The sequence below is a fragment of the Dendrobium catenatum genome, unplaced genomic scaffold, assembly GCF_001605985.2.
Source record: "Dendrobium catenatum unplaced genomic scaffold, ASM160598v2 fragScaff_scaffold_488, whole genome shotgun sequence".
NCBI classification, from domain to species: domain Eukaryota; kingdom Viridiplantae; phylum Streptophyta; class Magnoliopsida; order Asparagales; family Orchidaceae; genus Dendrobium; species Dendrobium catenatum.
In genome coordinates, this window is record NW_021318950.1 from 574,142 (window position 1) to 589,178 (window position 15,037).

At 34.2% G+C, this 15,037-nt stretch overlaps 1 protein-coding gene across 1 annotated transcript; it reads right to left on the reverse strand.

The window, feature by feature from the left end:
* Window positions 1-3,794: 3,794 nt before the first annotated feature.
* LOC110102121 (pentatricopeptide repeat-containing protein At4g01990, mitochondrial-like) lies at window positions 3,795-9,713 on the reverse strand. Its single transcript, XM_020830302.2, is given in 4 exon segments — window positions 3,795-4,870; window positions 5,978-6,639; window positions 6,642-7,086; window positions 9,337-9,713. Coding segments are annotated over 4 exon segments (2,412 nt in total). The 5' UTR covers window positions 9,628-9,713; the 3' UTR covers window positions 3,795-3,856.
* Window positions 9,714-15,037: the final 5,324 nt, after the last annotated feature.

The following is a 15,037-nucleotide window of genomic DNA, read 5'->3' on the forward strand; positions in this document are numbered from 1 at the left end:
TATATATATATATATGATATGCAGTAAACGCGAGGACATTTGTGCAGTCAATAGGAACTCAATGTCATGCAAATGCGACATATCTACAACACATACAAAGCGCTTACAAGCTGTTGTAGCAAGAATATTATAGTATCCTCGCAATCAACATCAAGATACAAACAAACACACAAATTTGTATGCAAGCAAACGTAGAAGATTATATTGAATGCAAATACCCACAAGTAGTGATGAAAAATTTGTCGCGAACACACTAACTACCTATAAATGTTGAATGTCAAACATATTGTGGGCATAGCAGGTTACTGACAACATATGTGGGGAAATCAATAGTGAATGCAACTTGCCTAGCAATCGACATCAACTTATAAAAGAACTTGTCAATTTACCTATGAGTGGTGATGGTATATGCAGTAGAACACACTAACTACCATAGGAGACCCATCATGTACAAAAAGTGCTATCCACGAGCAAATACAGAAGACTGCCAACAAACTCGAGCATTCACCTACACAAAAAAGCTAATGACCCGCAGCACGATGCCATCAGCTATGTAACATCCATGCAAGTTGAAAGAAGGCGTTTATAAATTCCACTAAAACACAATGCCACACCGCCTAATCTACAACACTCGTAGAAGGAATCCACAAGCTGCTACGCCACATAACCGGATCCGCAACATGCATACAAGTAGACAGAAAGCCACAAGTTCCCAAATAGAACATTGTGCATGTTTAAATGATAGTTGCTTGCACAACTGACTAAAGTCAAACATTCTAAAAATGCCCCGACACATACATTATAACATGTATACACACATACATAAAAGTGCACATCCAAACACACTAATCTATATATATGTAAGAATATACACCTACATGGGCCCCGACAAGTATGTTATAGGTACACATGTGATGCTTGACGATGCTACGTGGGTCAAACAATAAGTCTAAAGTTTAAACCCAATCCTCCTACCCAAGTGGATAGGAGTCGATACAGCTCAAATCATTGAACAAATGTATGGTCACAGTGTCAACCCAGGCAATTATTTTATACATTCATATTAGGCATTCAAGAACTGTAAATAATAAAAAATCACCAATAAAGGCATAAAGCCTACTATGAACCTAGTCCACTGTCAATAATTAGAGAGAGTCGACAATATTCAATAGATAATAACAAAAGCCCCTAAATACATGCATGGGCCCCAACGAGTGTGTTATGGGTACATACGTAATGTCTAAGGATGTTGCACAAATCAAATAATAAATCCATGTTCGAGTCCGGTCCTTCTATGCGGGTAGATAGGAGTCGACATGGCTCGAGCTATCAAACATATATATAGTCACTGCAATGACCAAGATATTTATTTTAATATGTTCATATTAGGCCTTCAATTCCTATAATAAGAAAAATTCATTAATAAAGGCATAAAGCCAACTAAGAGCTCGATCCTCTGCCAACAATTAATAAAGTTGATAAGGTTCAATCAACTAAATAAAAAGTGCTCATAAATATCTCGATGATGATCGTGTTGGAAAAAAATAACAACTAGAGGGGTCTCCAAACATTCAGAAATTCCTCCCAGAAGCCCATGACTGGGATCCTCTAAACCAAGTGGTTTATTGCTAAATGACACTATTATATTAACGGTCATGGTCATAGCTCATATTCTCCACAATGGCACTAAATCCCTGAGATATGAATCAATATAATATGATCGATAAAGCATAAAGCCCTCTATCGACTAAGATGGATTCAAATTAGTCCCCTTAGACAAGCATCCACCCAAAGTCTATAAGGTACAACATCAGGTAACCTTAGACGAAGCAACACATGGCTACCGATAAGGATCCTTCTGTCAGGTTTGGTCGACTAGCTCCTTTAACTAAGTAGACCAAGGTCCATGATGGCCCGGGATGACAGGCCCATGGGATCTTGATATAGTCAATCATCTACTCCCCCACCATTTTCTTTAAGTGCAAGATGATGAAATCTATTATTTTAAGTATCAAATTTTCAACAAATAAACTCATGTTGCTACTATACACCACATATCAAGTATCTCTACATATCTGATTGACAACTAGCCTTAATCGAAAGTTCTCTCTCGCTATTGGGAGGGGTAATTAACTATAGAGGCTTGGGCCCATAGAAAACAAAAACTCAAATCATAAAGTCCTCGCAAAATGAGGGCGAAATCTCTAGGTAGTCTCTATTAAAACCCCAATCTTTCTTCTGAAAATTTACCCTGGAACTTAATTCGTTAAAACTCCCCTGATGGCGGGGGAGGCCGAGGTGGAAATTTTTGGAGCCCACAACAAACAAACTAGTTCATAGGGTGAAAACTCTTACCCTAGAGTTTGTGTGTGCATTTATTTGACACAAAAATTGCTGCCAAGATTTTAGATAAATGAGTGAAATGGGAATTTTTTCAAAGAATTAAATATGAGGGCCTCCCACATCTTTGCTTATAATGTGGGCACATTTGTCACAAAGTTGAATAGTGTCAAACCCTGATCTTAACAATCAACCAAGGTGCAACCTCCTACAGCTTTGCACACTCAAACACAATCTACAACATTCCCAGCTCTGGCCAACCCATTTATAAGGAACACTAGAGTAGATATCCCTCTCATATACAGCTTGATGATACTATCTCATTGCCTTAATAATGTAATAGCTTGCCCCACCAAGAAGGCCCTTAAATTCAACAAAACTTGGAAAGGTCCTTTAAGGAGTATGGATCATGGACCCTTATCACTATGAGGAAGCTAAAACCAATGGTAACTACTTCTGGTCACCTCTCCAGAGGTTAAGAAAACAAGATTGCTACCCCAATACAGGTTGTGTTTTCTCCTGCAAAATAGAAATTTATGGAGGATTCTTCCAATACAATCTTTAATCTTACAAAATTGCATCTTTGAATATCACAAGCACATTTTGCCAAGGAACTACAATAGCTCGAGTCTATTGCCATCATTATAAGGAAGAGGAAGAAGCCACCAAATAACATCATTGGCGGGGAAGAGGTCCCCTTTGGTGGGAAATGTTGACTTCCTCTTCTTCTTCTTTTTTGGCATGTAATGCCACAAATTAGAAAGGCCTTGTTTGGTGCACTGGGATATTAATCAGCTATCCAAACTATTTCAACTCTTCTTTTAGCACCCCCCGCGGACATGTGCTCATTTTGTTGGTACTCAATGCAATTATATGAGGTACCTCATAGAGCCTGCTAAGGTAATTCTTCTATGTTTGTTGTTTACTCTTTACACTTCTATTTACACTCATGTATGAAATCAGATAGATTGTACCAATAATCTTCCCTCTTTGGTTTGTATTTTATCTTGAGCAAACATAGACAGACATTTTCATATTAGCATGAACTCTTTTATACTCTTTCTTACTCTTTAATCATGCAAGATGCAACTTTCAAGAGTGATTCTTAGGTTGATTCACCATCTTAAGCACGTCGGCCCAATCCATTTTGCAAAAGAAAAATATTTGAGTGATTTCAACTACAATCAAAGCATTTAAAACTCGCTACATGCAACATCACATCGATCGATTGATGTCCATTCTCGTTACTCACTCTAATTGATAGCAACACAAATACCAAGGTCAACAAATCTCCTCTATTTCAATCAACAGCTTGCTGATACCTTTTGCATGACTCATTTATTATCTTATTTAATTTATGCTCAATTAATTTATACAAATAGTTAGATACTAATTCTACATTGATTGAATTAATTATTCATTTAGACTTTGAAATCATTTGTTAATATGAAATGTTAAACACTCAATTTTTTAACCTGTTTATTAACTCATTTACGTAATCATTCGTAACACTCAATTATGTAATCATTCGTAATAATTCCAGTCCACCTGAATGACCTCTCTTCACTAAACTAGAAGCTGCAACCGACCACCTCCTCGCCTGATCCTTTTCACCCTTTTTGATGTAGTGATCAATAAACAACCAAAATGACTTGAGGACCAAATGCGCTCCTTCCTCCATAGCCTTTTCCAGAAGCTGTATAGCTTCTTCAACCATATGCTTTTCCAAATAAGCTCCAATAACCGCATTCACAAGTTTCATATCATAACTGACACAATTGGACTCCCACTCCTCAAATAACACCTTCAATGCAGCAACGTCATGCAATTTTTTAAGAGCCTGAAGCAGGACAAGGTATTCCTTGTTGGTAGGAAACCGAGACTTCTGAATCCTGGCATTCAGTGATGCCCACACTCTTTTCGCTTCCAGAAGATCACCAGCAGCTGCATATAAGCTTATAAGAAAGGGGAATGGAGATGAATCTCGCCCATTCATCATAAGTTCAGCTTTCTTTAAAGCAATCCTAGCTTTTTCAAAATGTTTCGCTGAATTGTAAATAGCGGCCAGGTGACAATATAGTGACCAATGCCAGGCACCTTCTTTAACTTCCATTTCTTGTACAATGCTTTCGATAGAATCTAAATCATTCAGTAAAGCGTAGCTTTCTATTAAAATCTTGTACGAACACTTATCTGGGAAGGTTTTGGTCGCTTTCATTTCATCAAATAGTCTCCTGACCTCTTCAGGCTGGCCTGACTTCATATATAGGCTCATGACATTGTTATAAGCTAGAGCACTTGATGCCAGACCTAATTCCTTCATTCTGTTATGGATGGAAATGGCCTTGTCCTTCAACTTCTCAGAGCAATAGCAGCTAAGAAGAGCACCGTAGGTTTGATGATTCTTTGCAGTTTCAGGAATACTGTAGAAATACTCCTCAGCCATGCCTATTCCTTTGAGTTTCGACAGGAGATCTATGCGCACAGCATGGTTACCACCTAATTGTTGACCTTCCATCCAATCCATCAACTGCAAGGCATATTGCTAAACCAGTAAAACAAAGCACCACAAAGTTGGCATTTGGAAAGAATCAACTATATTGCAGTACAGCCATGAAAAATAAATGGCAATATTTTAACAGTGGATTACATTATGAAAAACATAAGATTCACAGGATGGTATGACAGATTATTTTCATGAAAACTCTTGCACGTTATATATAAAACTTCCAGCGTTGGAGGCAAATAAAGTTTAGATAAAAGATTCAACCATCAAATTGTGTTGCTAAAAGTGTGTGTGGTCCATCACTAAGAACCTGAGGTAGTCACTCAAGTCGCTAGCACTAAACGAAACCTCATGACAACAGATATAAATTGCTTTATTGAAGCTGGCCCCAACAATAGATATAAATTGCTTTATAGAAGCTGGCCCCAATTCGCATATTTCACCATCAAAATTTTCCAACATAATAAAGCAAAACTGGTAACAAAACCAGAGAAAAACAAACAAGATGCCACAGATGAATCATTTATAAAATAACAAGACAATGAAAATGAAAACGACTACCTTAATGGCGCAAACATACTCAAAGCTGGCTTGAAACATCTTATAACAAGATAAAATGAAAATGAAAATGAAAACAACAACCTCAATGGCCTAAACATACTCAAAGCCGGCTCGAAACACCCTTCGGTGTGTCATTTTGGTTCGTGGCCCTTTTACCATACAACAAGATCGAATGTCTTCACCAAGTGACTCCTCAAATTTATGTTAAATAAGGAAACAAGTTCGGACCTAAATTTTCAAAATCATAATTAACTGGCAAATACTTTCTTGTGATAAAAACTGTGTTCTTCAACATTTAATTTCTTACAAAGAAAGAGAACAAAAAAAAAGAACAGATAATTCCATAAAATCTTATGCATATGCTTTGACACACACAGAGAGAGAGAGAGAGATTTGGGGTGGAAAAGACGTTAGGTCACTATTGTGTCTGAGAAGAGGTAAGTTACGAAGTGCATTAAGCTTTCCAGCAAATTTTTCAATTTCAGAGCTAAATCCAATTGAATCTTCCTCGATCCTTTGACGAACATTAGAATCTTTTCTTCCAGAAGCCAATTATGCATGCAGAAGTCATTCATATGCATCCAAATCGACATTATCAACATCCTTAAGGATTTTGCAGAAAGTCTCTGCTCTCTCCACATCTTTTGCTACCTCAAAATATCTGAGAAATTCCTTTACCAACTCCTTTTTTGGACTCCATTGATGTGGTTTATTACAACAAATTGCAAGCTTAAAACTCTTCAAAGCCAAATCAACCTCATTTCTCCTCAGATTATATCCAATGAATGTTTCCCATGTAAAGCAATCATTGTCATAGCCCCTCTCAATAACATTGTCTAAAACTAACTCAAATTCCTTAATCATATCCTTCCTCATGTAAGCATTCATCACTATAAATGGCAGCCTAATGTCATAGCTCAGATGCATAAATTGCCACTCATCATAACAATCTTTTAACATGTCCATTTTATCTAGTTTTACACAAGCTTGAATCATGATCAGGAAGCTTCTATTGGTTGTTTTTTGGAAGGCATTCTTTTGTAATTTCCACACCCGAATGACCTCAGATAGATTGCACACACTTGCAAACATGCTTATAAGATGATGGTAACATGCTCGATCATGACTGTCCATGACTGCCTCCAGTTTCTTGAGAGCAAATTCAGCTTTCTCAAAGAGACCAGCGGCTATAAAATGGGAAGCCATGTTAGAATATATTGACCAACTCAGAGGACCTTGGTATCTTTCTCAATCTCCCTCACAAAACTCTCAAGGGAGTCAATATCATTCCGGGAGATGCAACTGTTCATCAGAAGGCAGTATGTGATGGCGTCAGGAGAAACATTTGCTACCTTCATTTCTTGCAATAATGAAGGGGCCTTCTCAGGATTCCCTAACTTCATGTGAAGTGACATCAGATTATTGTAGGTTAGAGTGTTGCAGCTGATGTTCTGTTCTTTCATCTTGTTGAAGAGGGCAATGGCTTTATCAGACATTTTTCCTTGGCAATAGCCACTTAGCAGAGCTCCATTTGTTTGTTGATTCTTGCTAATTTCGGGGAGGTTAGCAAAATACTTCTCTGCTTCATCAATTCCTTTAAATTTTGCAACAATGTCTAGGTGCACGGCATGACTGCAAGAGGACAGTTTAATGCCATTTGCATCCATCCAATCCATCAGCTGTTATTCAAGAAATCAAGTGGTTGTAAATATGGTTTACCATCAACTAAAATCTTAAAAACGATAACTCTTCTTTTGCAAATTTCATTTAAACGAAGAACAACTAAATACAAGTAGCAAAGGAAAACTGAAAACTTGCACCTTTAATATACTTAAAATTCACTGCACTTATTCATGAGGTTTAATATACCCACAAAAGGATAATCTATGTTGTTCCTTAATCGTACCCATTATTTATATCTTGCCAAAAGTTGAGAGGAATAATAATTCACAACCAGAAGTTCAAGCTAAAAGATTGATTCTAGAACATGCACTATAAAAAAACATTAGAGAGTGAGAATCAAACAGCGATCAAATCAGGGAAAAATAAACAAACGGCCAAACATAACTTCAATAAAAAAGTTTAATTATACAATTGAGATCCAACTACTAATATTTCTATAACCACATATTTTACAACTATTTCAAGTAACACTAAACCTAATTTTCTCGTGTCTTCAGAAATATCTCCCTCAAAGACCATCACTACACCTCAAACAAAAGTTCTAAAGCAAGATCGAATGTACCACATAATTCCTGATGGGGAAGCAATAGCTCTTGAACCCTACTCAACTATAGAAGAAGCCAGCCAAGATACATGTAAGTGTGCCTTTAAATTGTATTCTTTGTAACATCGGGGATGATTGTTATAGACTTTTATTTTTTGAATGTGATTTTTCATTCTGTATCATTTCAAAATTTGTTCCTGATTTAAATTTCTTTTTGCTAAGGCCAAATCTTAAGCAGGTTTTGGAGCATATTTGGATTTCGGATTGGTCCAAAGATGTTAAATTTTTGTTTTTGCTTTATATTTGCTGCTCCATTTATTATATTTGGAAAGAGAGGAACTACAGAAAGATGGAGAATAAATTCGAAAGCCAGGACTATTCTTGTAAGAATATGGTTTGTTGTTCGTGCTAAGGTCTTTAACTGGAATGCTTTTCCTCATATTCAGCATCTTGTTGATTAATGGGTTATTTCCTTCTTGTTGGGTTTGTTTTTCAGTTGGATTGTGATGTTTGGGCGCCTTCTAGTTCTCTTTTTGGATGGTTGATTTGGCAATTAGAATAACTGATAGGGTTAATTCAACAACCAAAGGGTGATCTATTGAGGGTTGGTTCTAGAAGCTTTCCCTTTATGCTGAGTCCTGGTGGTTGGGACTGTTTTAGGGGTTTTCTTATGTCTTGTTGGGTTCTGTTATGTCCTTCCCTGGTACTGTTGGTGTGTTCTTGATTGCAGGTTGTTTCTGGAGTTCCATAGCCTATTTTGGTTGCTGTTTGGTGGTGTCCTGGCGTTTTGTGGCTGATTTTGGCTTGTTCCAGAATTGATAATGGTTTTTGTTAGTCGAAGTGCTGTTGTTAGCTTTTATGGAGGCCATTTCAGTAGTTTGCTGGCTATTCTTATGATTTGGTGCTAGTTATGTTGTTTTGTTGCAGATTTGGAAGGTTGGGGTTTTTTTATTTTTCTATGCTGGGTCGAATTCTTTTTGCTATCTTCATGTACTTGGAGGTTCTCTTTCGTCGAGGTTGTTGTGGCTTTTATATGAGGTTGGAAGGCCTCTGGATATGAGGCCTGTTTGCTATCTTATTGTGTTTGGTGGATCTCTTTCGTGGAGGTTGTTGTGGATTTTTATGAGGACTGTGGTTATTATGTTGAAGAGCAGTTAGCTGATTGGTTTCAATGGTGTAGCCTCCTGTGTTTTTTGGAGGTGTTTTTACATGGTTGGGCTGTTTTTTCTTTCGGCTCCATTGGGTCTTGTGATTATAGTTTTTAGATGTTTCTTTGATAGATCTTTTTTCCATCCTTTTTGGTTATTTGCCGTTGATCCTTGCTTCTTTTAATTTTTCTCCTAATTTTTAGGAGATTTTTTCTTTCCTTTGATTAGGTTCTAGTTTGAATTTGTAAGTTTTTCTTTGTTTTTTCTTACTATTCATTTGTAATCTTTGTAACTTATCTTTATTTGGAATGAAATTGGGCATGCTTGCCACTATTTTTCCAAAAAAAAAAAAAGAATGCACGTAAGTCATAAATCGCACGAGGCACTTGATCACAACTGAAGCATCAACTAAGATAAAACTTCATAGAAAAAAATATATCCTTTATGCCAAAGCAAGTATCAGAAACAAATACGACTATGAACGAAGTAATAACAAATAATTCATCACAGCCATACAAATCTTGTTTCAGGAAGGTGAAAAGATAATTTCTCACCTCCAAAGCTGTTTTATAGCTCTTGTAACGGCGCAATTGGCGAACAAAGTTCAGGAGCTGGGACTCCGTCACTCTCTTACCCTCACTCTGCCACTCCTTCAATATTTCTGCTACACTCCCTCCCGGTGTAGCGCCCAGACCTGAAAGACGACGATATAGAGGCTTGAACTCTGGCAAGGTTGCTGTTTCAGCTACTGCCATTGAATCCACCAGCATCGTCTCTACGCTCAGCCTTCTAGATGCCAGAAGCCCACATGGAAGCATCTTTGAGGCGGCCTTTGCCATCGCCATGGGGCTCGCTGAGGGTGGATCGATTTTCGAGGGTTTAAAATGGGGTACAGCGGAACAGAATTGGCTTACCTTGAATATTTTACGATACTCTTAATATTCCTAAAGCCTTTAAGAAATATAACAAAATTTAAACTTACCTGATTACAATTTTTATTAGAATATTGTAATTCATTCTTTTCCTTATTATAATGAACCATTACTTTTGAATGCTTAATTCTTTATACAAATTTTTAGAAGCAACTTATTATCATTCGCTTTAGCTTTGAGAATTGAGATCATGTCCTTAAATCACTTCCATTGATAGAGATTTATAATCAAAAGAATAAACTTTTATAAGAAATTTATCATACGTGAACTTAAATCGTTAAATTTAATATTGGATTAAGTGGAATTCATGAAAGCTTCAATTTCTTATCAATCATACTCAACCTCATTTATCCATGATATTATACTAATCCAATGTGGAGTTCCAAATCACTCTGATTTATGCTAGTAACTGCTGCTGCAAGAAAAATCTTTGGTCTGGTATTCTTTTGGCTCTCCTTTCCTATTAATTTTGCATTGCTGATCCTTGGTGACTTCAGTAGTATTGAAAGTCTACAAGATAAGATTGGTGGTTCTCAGAGTGTATTAGTAGTGCGGGTGTATTAGATCTTTCATTTATCGGTCAGTCAATTTTCTAATTCAACATTAACGAAAAATGATCATATAAGATCAAAGTTGGACAGAATTGAGGGATTGCAATATAAGCAATTTGCATAAGCTACAATCATATTGATAATATTGCCACACAACATTCAATAATTTATATAACAAACTTCATTGTATCCTTCAATACAAAAAATCTCAATTATATAAAAATAAAATCTAACAAATTAAACAAACAATTGAAATCATCATATTTCATTTCACTGGTACTCTGCATAAATTTACATATGTTGGACATTATATCTCATCAGCACACCTAAAATATATAAAAAAAATATTGGAATCAGAACATCTTGCAGAAACAACAAGACTAAAAAATAAAAACCCAATTTCATCAATATTCGAATTAATCTTTAGCATAAATGTATACTACCTACCAAAATTGTATAATTGTATTGCAATATTATCTCTTGCACCTACACCATCAACCAAATACACATCATTATTCACTCAACTATTTTCCACAATTTATTTTGGAACTTTCTACATATGCGCCACTGAACAAACAAAATTCTCATCGATCTCACATTCATCAAGATTTGGATCTACCTGTGAGTGGTGTCTCCATATAAAATTATGTAATGTCATCATATCGTTGACTATTATACTTTGTTTCTTTAATGAGTAATTTGACATGTCTTAGAATTCCCCTTTTTTTTCAATACAATAAATGCACACTCAATTATAGTTCATAATGAGGAGTGTCTCTTATTGAATATTTTCGAGCAACCTCTTACAAATTGACTACCTTGTGCAAAATATGGTACATAATATCTTGTACTAGGGAAGGTTTTAAAAATTCACTTTGAAGAGCATAAGCTACGTCAACTAAGTAATATTTTTCTGCTAACAAATTTACAACTTCCATTACATACATAAATTTATATTATATCAATAATATAAAATTCATGTATTGATAAAACCTACCTGCTAGAGGTGTAGGAAAATTACATCTATGATATGTCAAAGTACGTTGAAAAATATGAACATCATGTGCTGAAACTTCTCTTCATACTGCGACAAATGTGAAGCACGTATCAAAACCATAAATAACCATTACATTTTGAGTAGATTATGATTTCATCCTATGAACGCAATTTGATCTTCCACATGAATGCGTGCATCAACGTGAGTTTCATCAATTTCCTCGATGCAGTCTTTGAAATATGCCATATATCTCATATCACAACGAATGTGTACTATGATATTTTGAAAATTCTTATCTTCTGATGAAATAATGTCCAGTGACAAGCAAGATAATGTTTCAAGCTCAACAGCAAAATATCTACTAATTATTTCTTTTGAATATTAGAATCTCTGAGTTGTTACTCGAACAGATTCATTATAACCTAAAATTAATTATGTAATTTCAAGGACTTCTCTAATGTTAGTTCTTTGTGATTCATGCAGCCTGTGACATAACTAAAGTAAGACAAGCAAGCCCTTAAAAAGGATCTGCGACATTCTGAAAAAATTATGAAACCAAATTAGATGGCAAGAAATTAACTCAAAGAGCCATTTATCTCCAATTTAGCCTGATAACATACGGGGTCTCTTGTTAAAGTACAATGAGTAGTAATAATGAATTAAAAAGGAAGAAGCTAACAATACATGATTAAATTGTATAATTTCCTTATTAGTATAACTTGACAACATTTCATCATCCAATTCATTACTCGAACAATTTTACAAGGGAGTAGAATTTTTATCCAAGGATTTAAAAAAAAAAAAAAATCTCTTGAAAGTTTGTGAATAATTACTCTAGACTTTCTTAGCGAATAATATATGTGATGTAGCTCCATTAAAATATCTAAATGAGCAATCATTAAGAATGTGAATGTAATGTCCCTTGATCTAAGTGAAAGAACATATTTTTGATTCTCTATATTTTTTTCAACCAGATCAATATAGACATCCATAGTTGATTAATTGCATTAAAGAAAGCAAATAAAATATTAAAAACATAATTCACATTACTATAGTTAATAATTACAATCTACAACTAGCATCTAAAAAAATATATACAATAGCCGCACTGGCTACAAAAATGCATGAACCAAAAGCTAACATAAAAACTATACTAGCATCAGTATAAAGCTTCACACAGTAAGCTCTTTACATGAAATCATTTAAAACCACATATAATGAGCTTAAGAACCCAACATGTCACCAAAACCTATAATTGAATTCAAAGCACAGTAAAATAGAAATATGCATGTTAAGGATCAAATCATAGGAGTAGCAATTATATGATCATTAAATAAGTGCAAGAATAGTAAAACTTAAATACAGTAATAGTAGAATCGGTAAACAGTAAAAAACTACAAAATAAAAGCAAGTAAAGTAGTAAACTAATACGAATGTCAAAACTATAAAGCAATCGTCATATTTGTATTACTAATCATTACATAAGTCATATAAAGTATCAAATCAAAATATTGTTAATGACTGTTGAAATCAAATCAATGTAGTAAAATCATATCGATGAAACCTGTTTGTAAAATGAACACCTGAAGGTCTCAAAATTCTCACTTGTACTGATAGGTACAAATTCCTTAAGAATTTTTGCCAGTGTTCAAAAATTATGAAAAATTTTATGTAAGTAAAATACTACAATCAAAATATGATACCAAAGATGGATTATGATTTGGAGTTATAATAACTCTAGAAAAAAATTGGCAAATTCTAAATACAGTCTATTACAAATAATCTAATCATACAGCCAAATCCTGAAATTATATCATATGATTGCAATGCACCTCAGTTTAAACCCAACTCAGAAAAATAACGTCATAAAAAAGATATTTTATATTCTCATTTATTTTATTTATTGATTATTCCAAGACATCATCACCTCTACGCATCAATGAGTTCAGTTTGTTATATGAGATGACATAAAGAGAAATTCGGTCACAGTAGCATTTTTTTTATCCATCAGATTGTGAAGCATGAAAACATTTTGATCAAACACATATTTCGTTTGTTGTTGAGCCACGTAACATAAGTTTGAGATTATGTGCTGATAGTTTCACTCCATATAGTCAGGAAGCTTCACCATGTTCTTATTGTCCAGTCATGCTAACACCATACAACCTTCCACTATAGATGTACATGACTATCCTGTATATATTTTTAAGACTTATAATATCAAGAACACATAATTCAAAAGTAAAAATTGATATTTTTTGAAACTATTAATTGATGACATAAATTCTTATGGGAAGGTGTCCTCTTATATGACATCTCAACCAAACAAAATTTTCTCTTTAAAGCTACATTGCTTTAGACCATTGGTGATTTTTTAGCTTATTATATGTTTTTAAGTTAGAGCACAAGAGGAAAGTTAGCTTCCCCTTACTACAAGAAGAATATCAAATCTTTTACACAAAAATATGAATAAAAAATATTTGGTTTGATTGTCATCATATGTTCCTACCATCTAATTATCTATTTAGAAGAAACGATGCTTTCTTTATAAATAGAGTTGAGAGGTCACCTTCTCCACCTAGATTAAGTGGTTAGGATATAATACAAAAAATTTATATTATTTCATTAATTATTGATTTCTCAATGTTATCAGAGTGTAAATTTTCTGGATATGACTTTCAAAATAATTGGATTAAAAAAAAAATATTTTCTAGATATTGTCATATATAATTATAAATTTGATAAGTCATAATCTAAATGTTATGCACATTGAAAAGAATATTCTCGATAATATTTTTAATAAAATTATATTGCAATCTAGGATCCCTAGTATGTGATTTTGATGATGACAAATAGTATTAATTGAATTGTTATTTTTCTCATTAAATATTATAGATTTTTTTTTGTCTGTCTGCACTAACATTGTAGGCAAAATATATACTACTCAAGGCTACTGAAAGCTCAAGATTGGGTGGAATAAGAATGTCAAGAAAATAAAGTCAATATTTTTTCCTTTATTTTCTATTTATTGAGTATGACCACATAAGAGTGTATGTAATTGGGTAATCATGTATATACACATAGGGGGAGTGAGAAAAATTTAAAAGTTAAATTTTTTTTATACTAATCATACTCTATGACTTACAATTATACTATACGATCAGTTATAGAAAAAGGGCTTAATTGTTAATTAAAAATTAGTTTCTTTGAACTAATCATAATGTATGATTTATTACAATGTGTAAACCCTAACCGCCAAAAAATTTAAGTAAGATTTTTTGAAAAATCAATTTTGAACTAATCGTACTATATGATTCTATTCATGTGTTATGAAATTTTAAAGTCTTACTTAAATTAACCCTCATAATTAGTCAATCAAATTATAGTTTAATTAATGATAGTAAATCATACTGTACGATTGTTATTGTATCGTATGATTGGTAGAGATGAAATTGATTTTGAAAGGGATTCTCTGCCTAGCTGTGGGGGCTAAAGGAGAGACACTTTGTTTAGTGCAATACTCGAAGGGTGCCTCCAAGGAGTGGATGTAGGTCAATGTTTGACTAAACAACTATAAATCTGGTGTGTTCTTTCCTTTATTATTTCCGCATTTAATTTTCGCATTGTGTTTTCTCTATGGTGAATCTTGGTTTGTGTTTTTTATCAAAAAATTTATTTTAAAATATCGATTCACCCCTTTTTGGTAGCCTTGGGACTAGTTCATAAGGGTCTAACATCCCTAACGAACTTTCAAGTGGTATCAGAGTAGGATTCA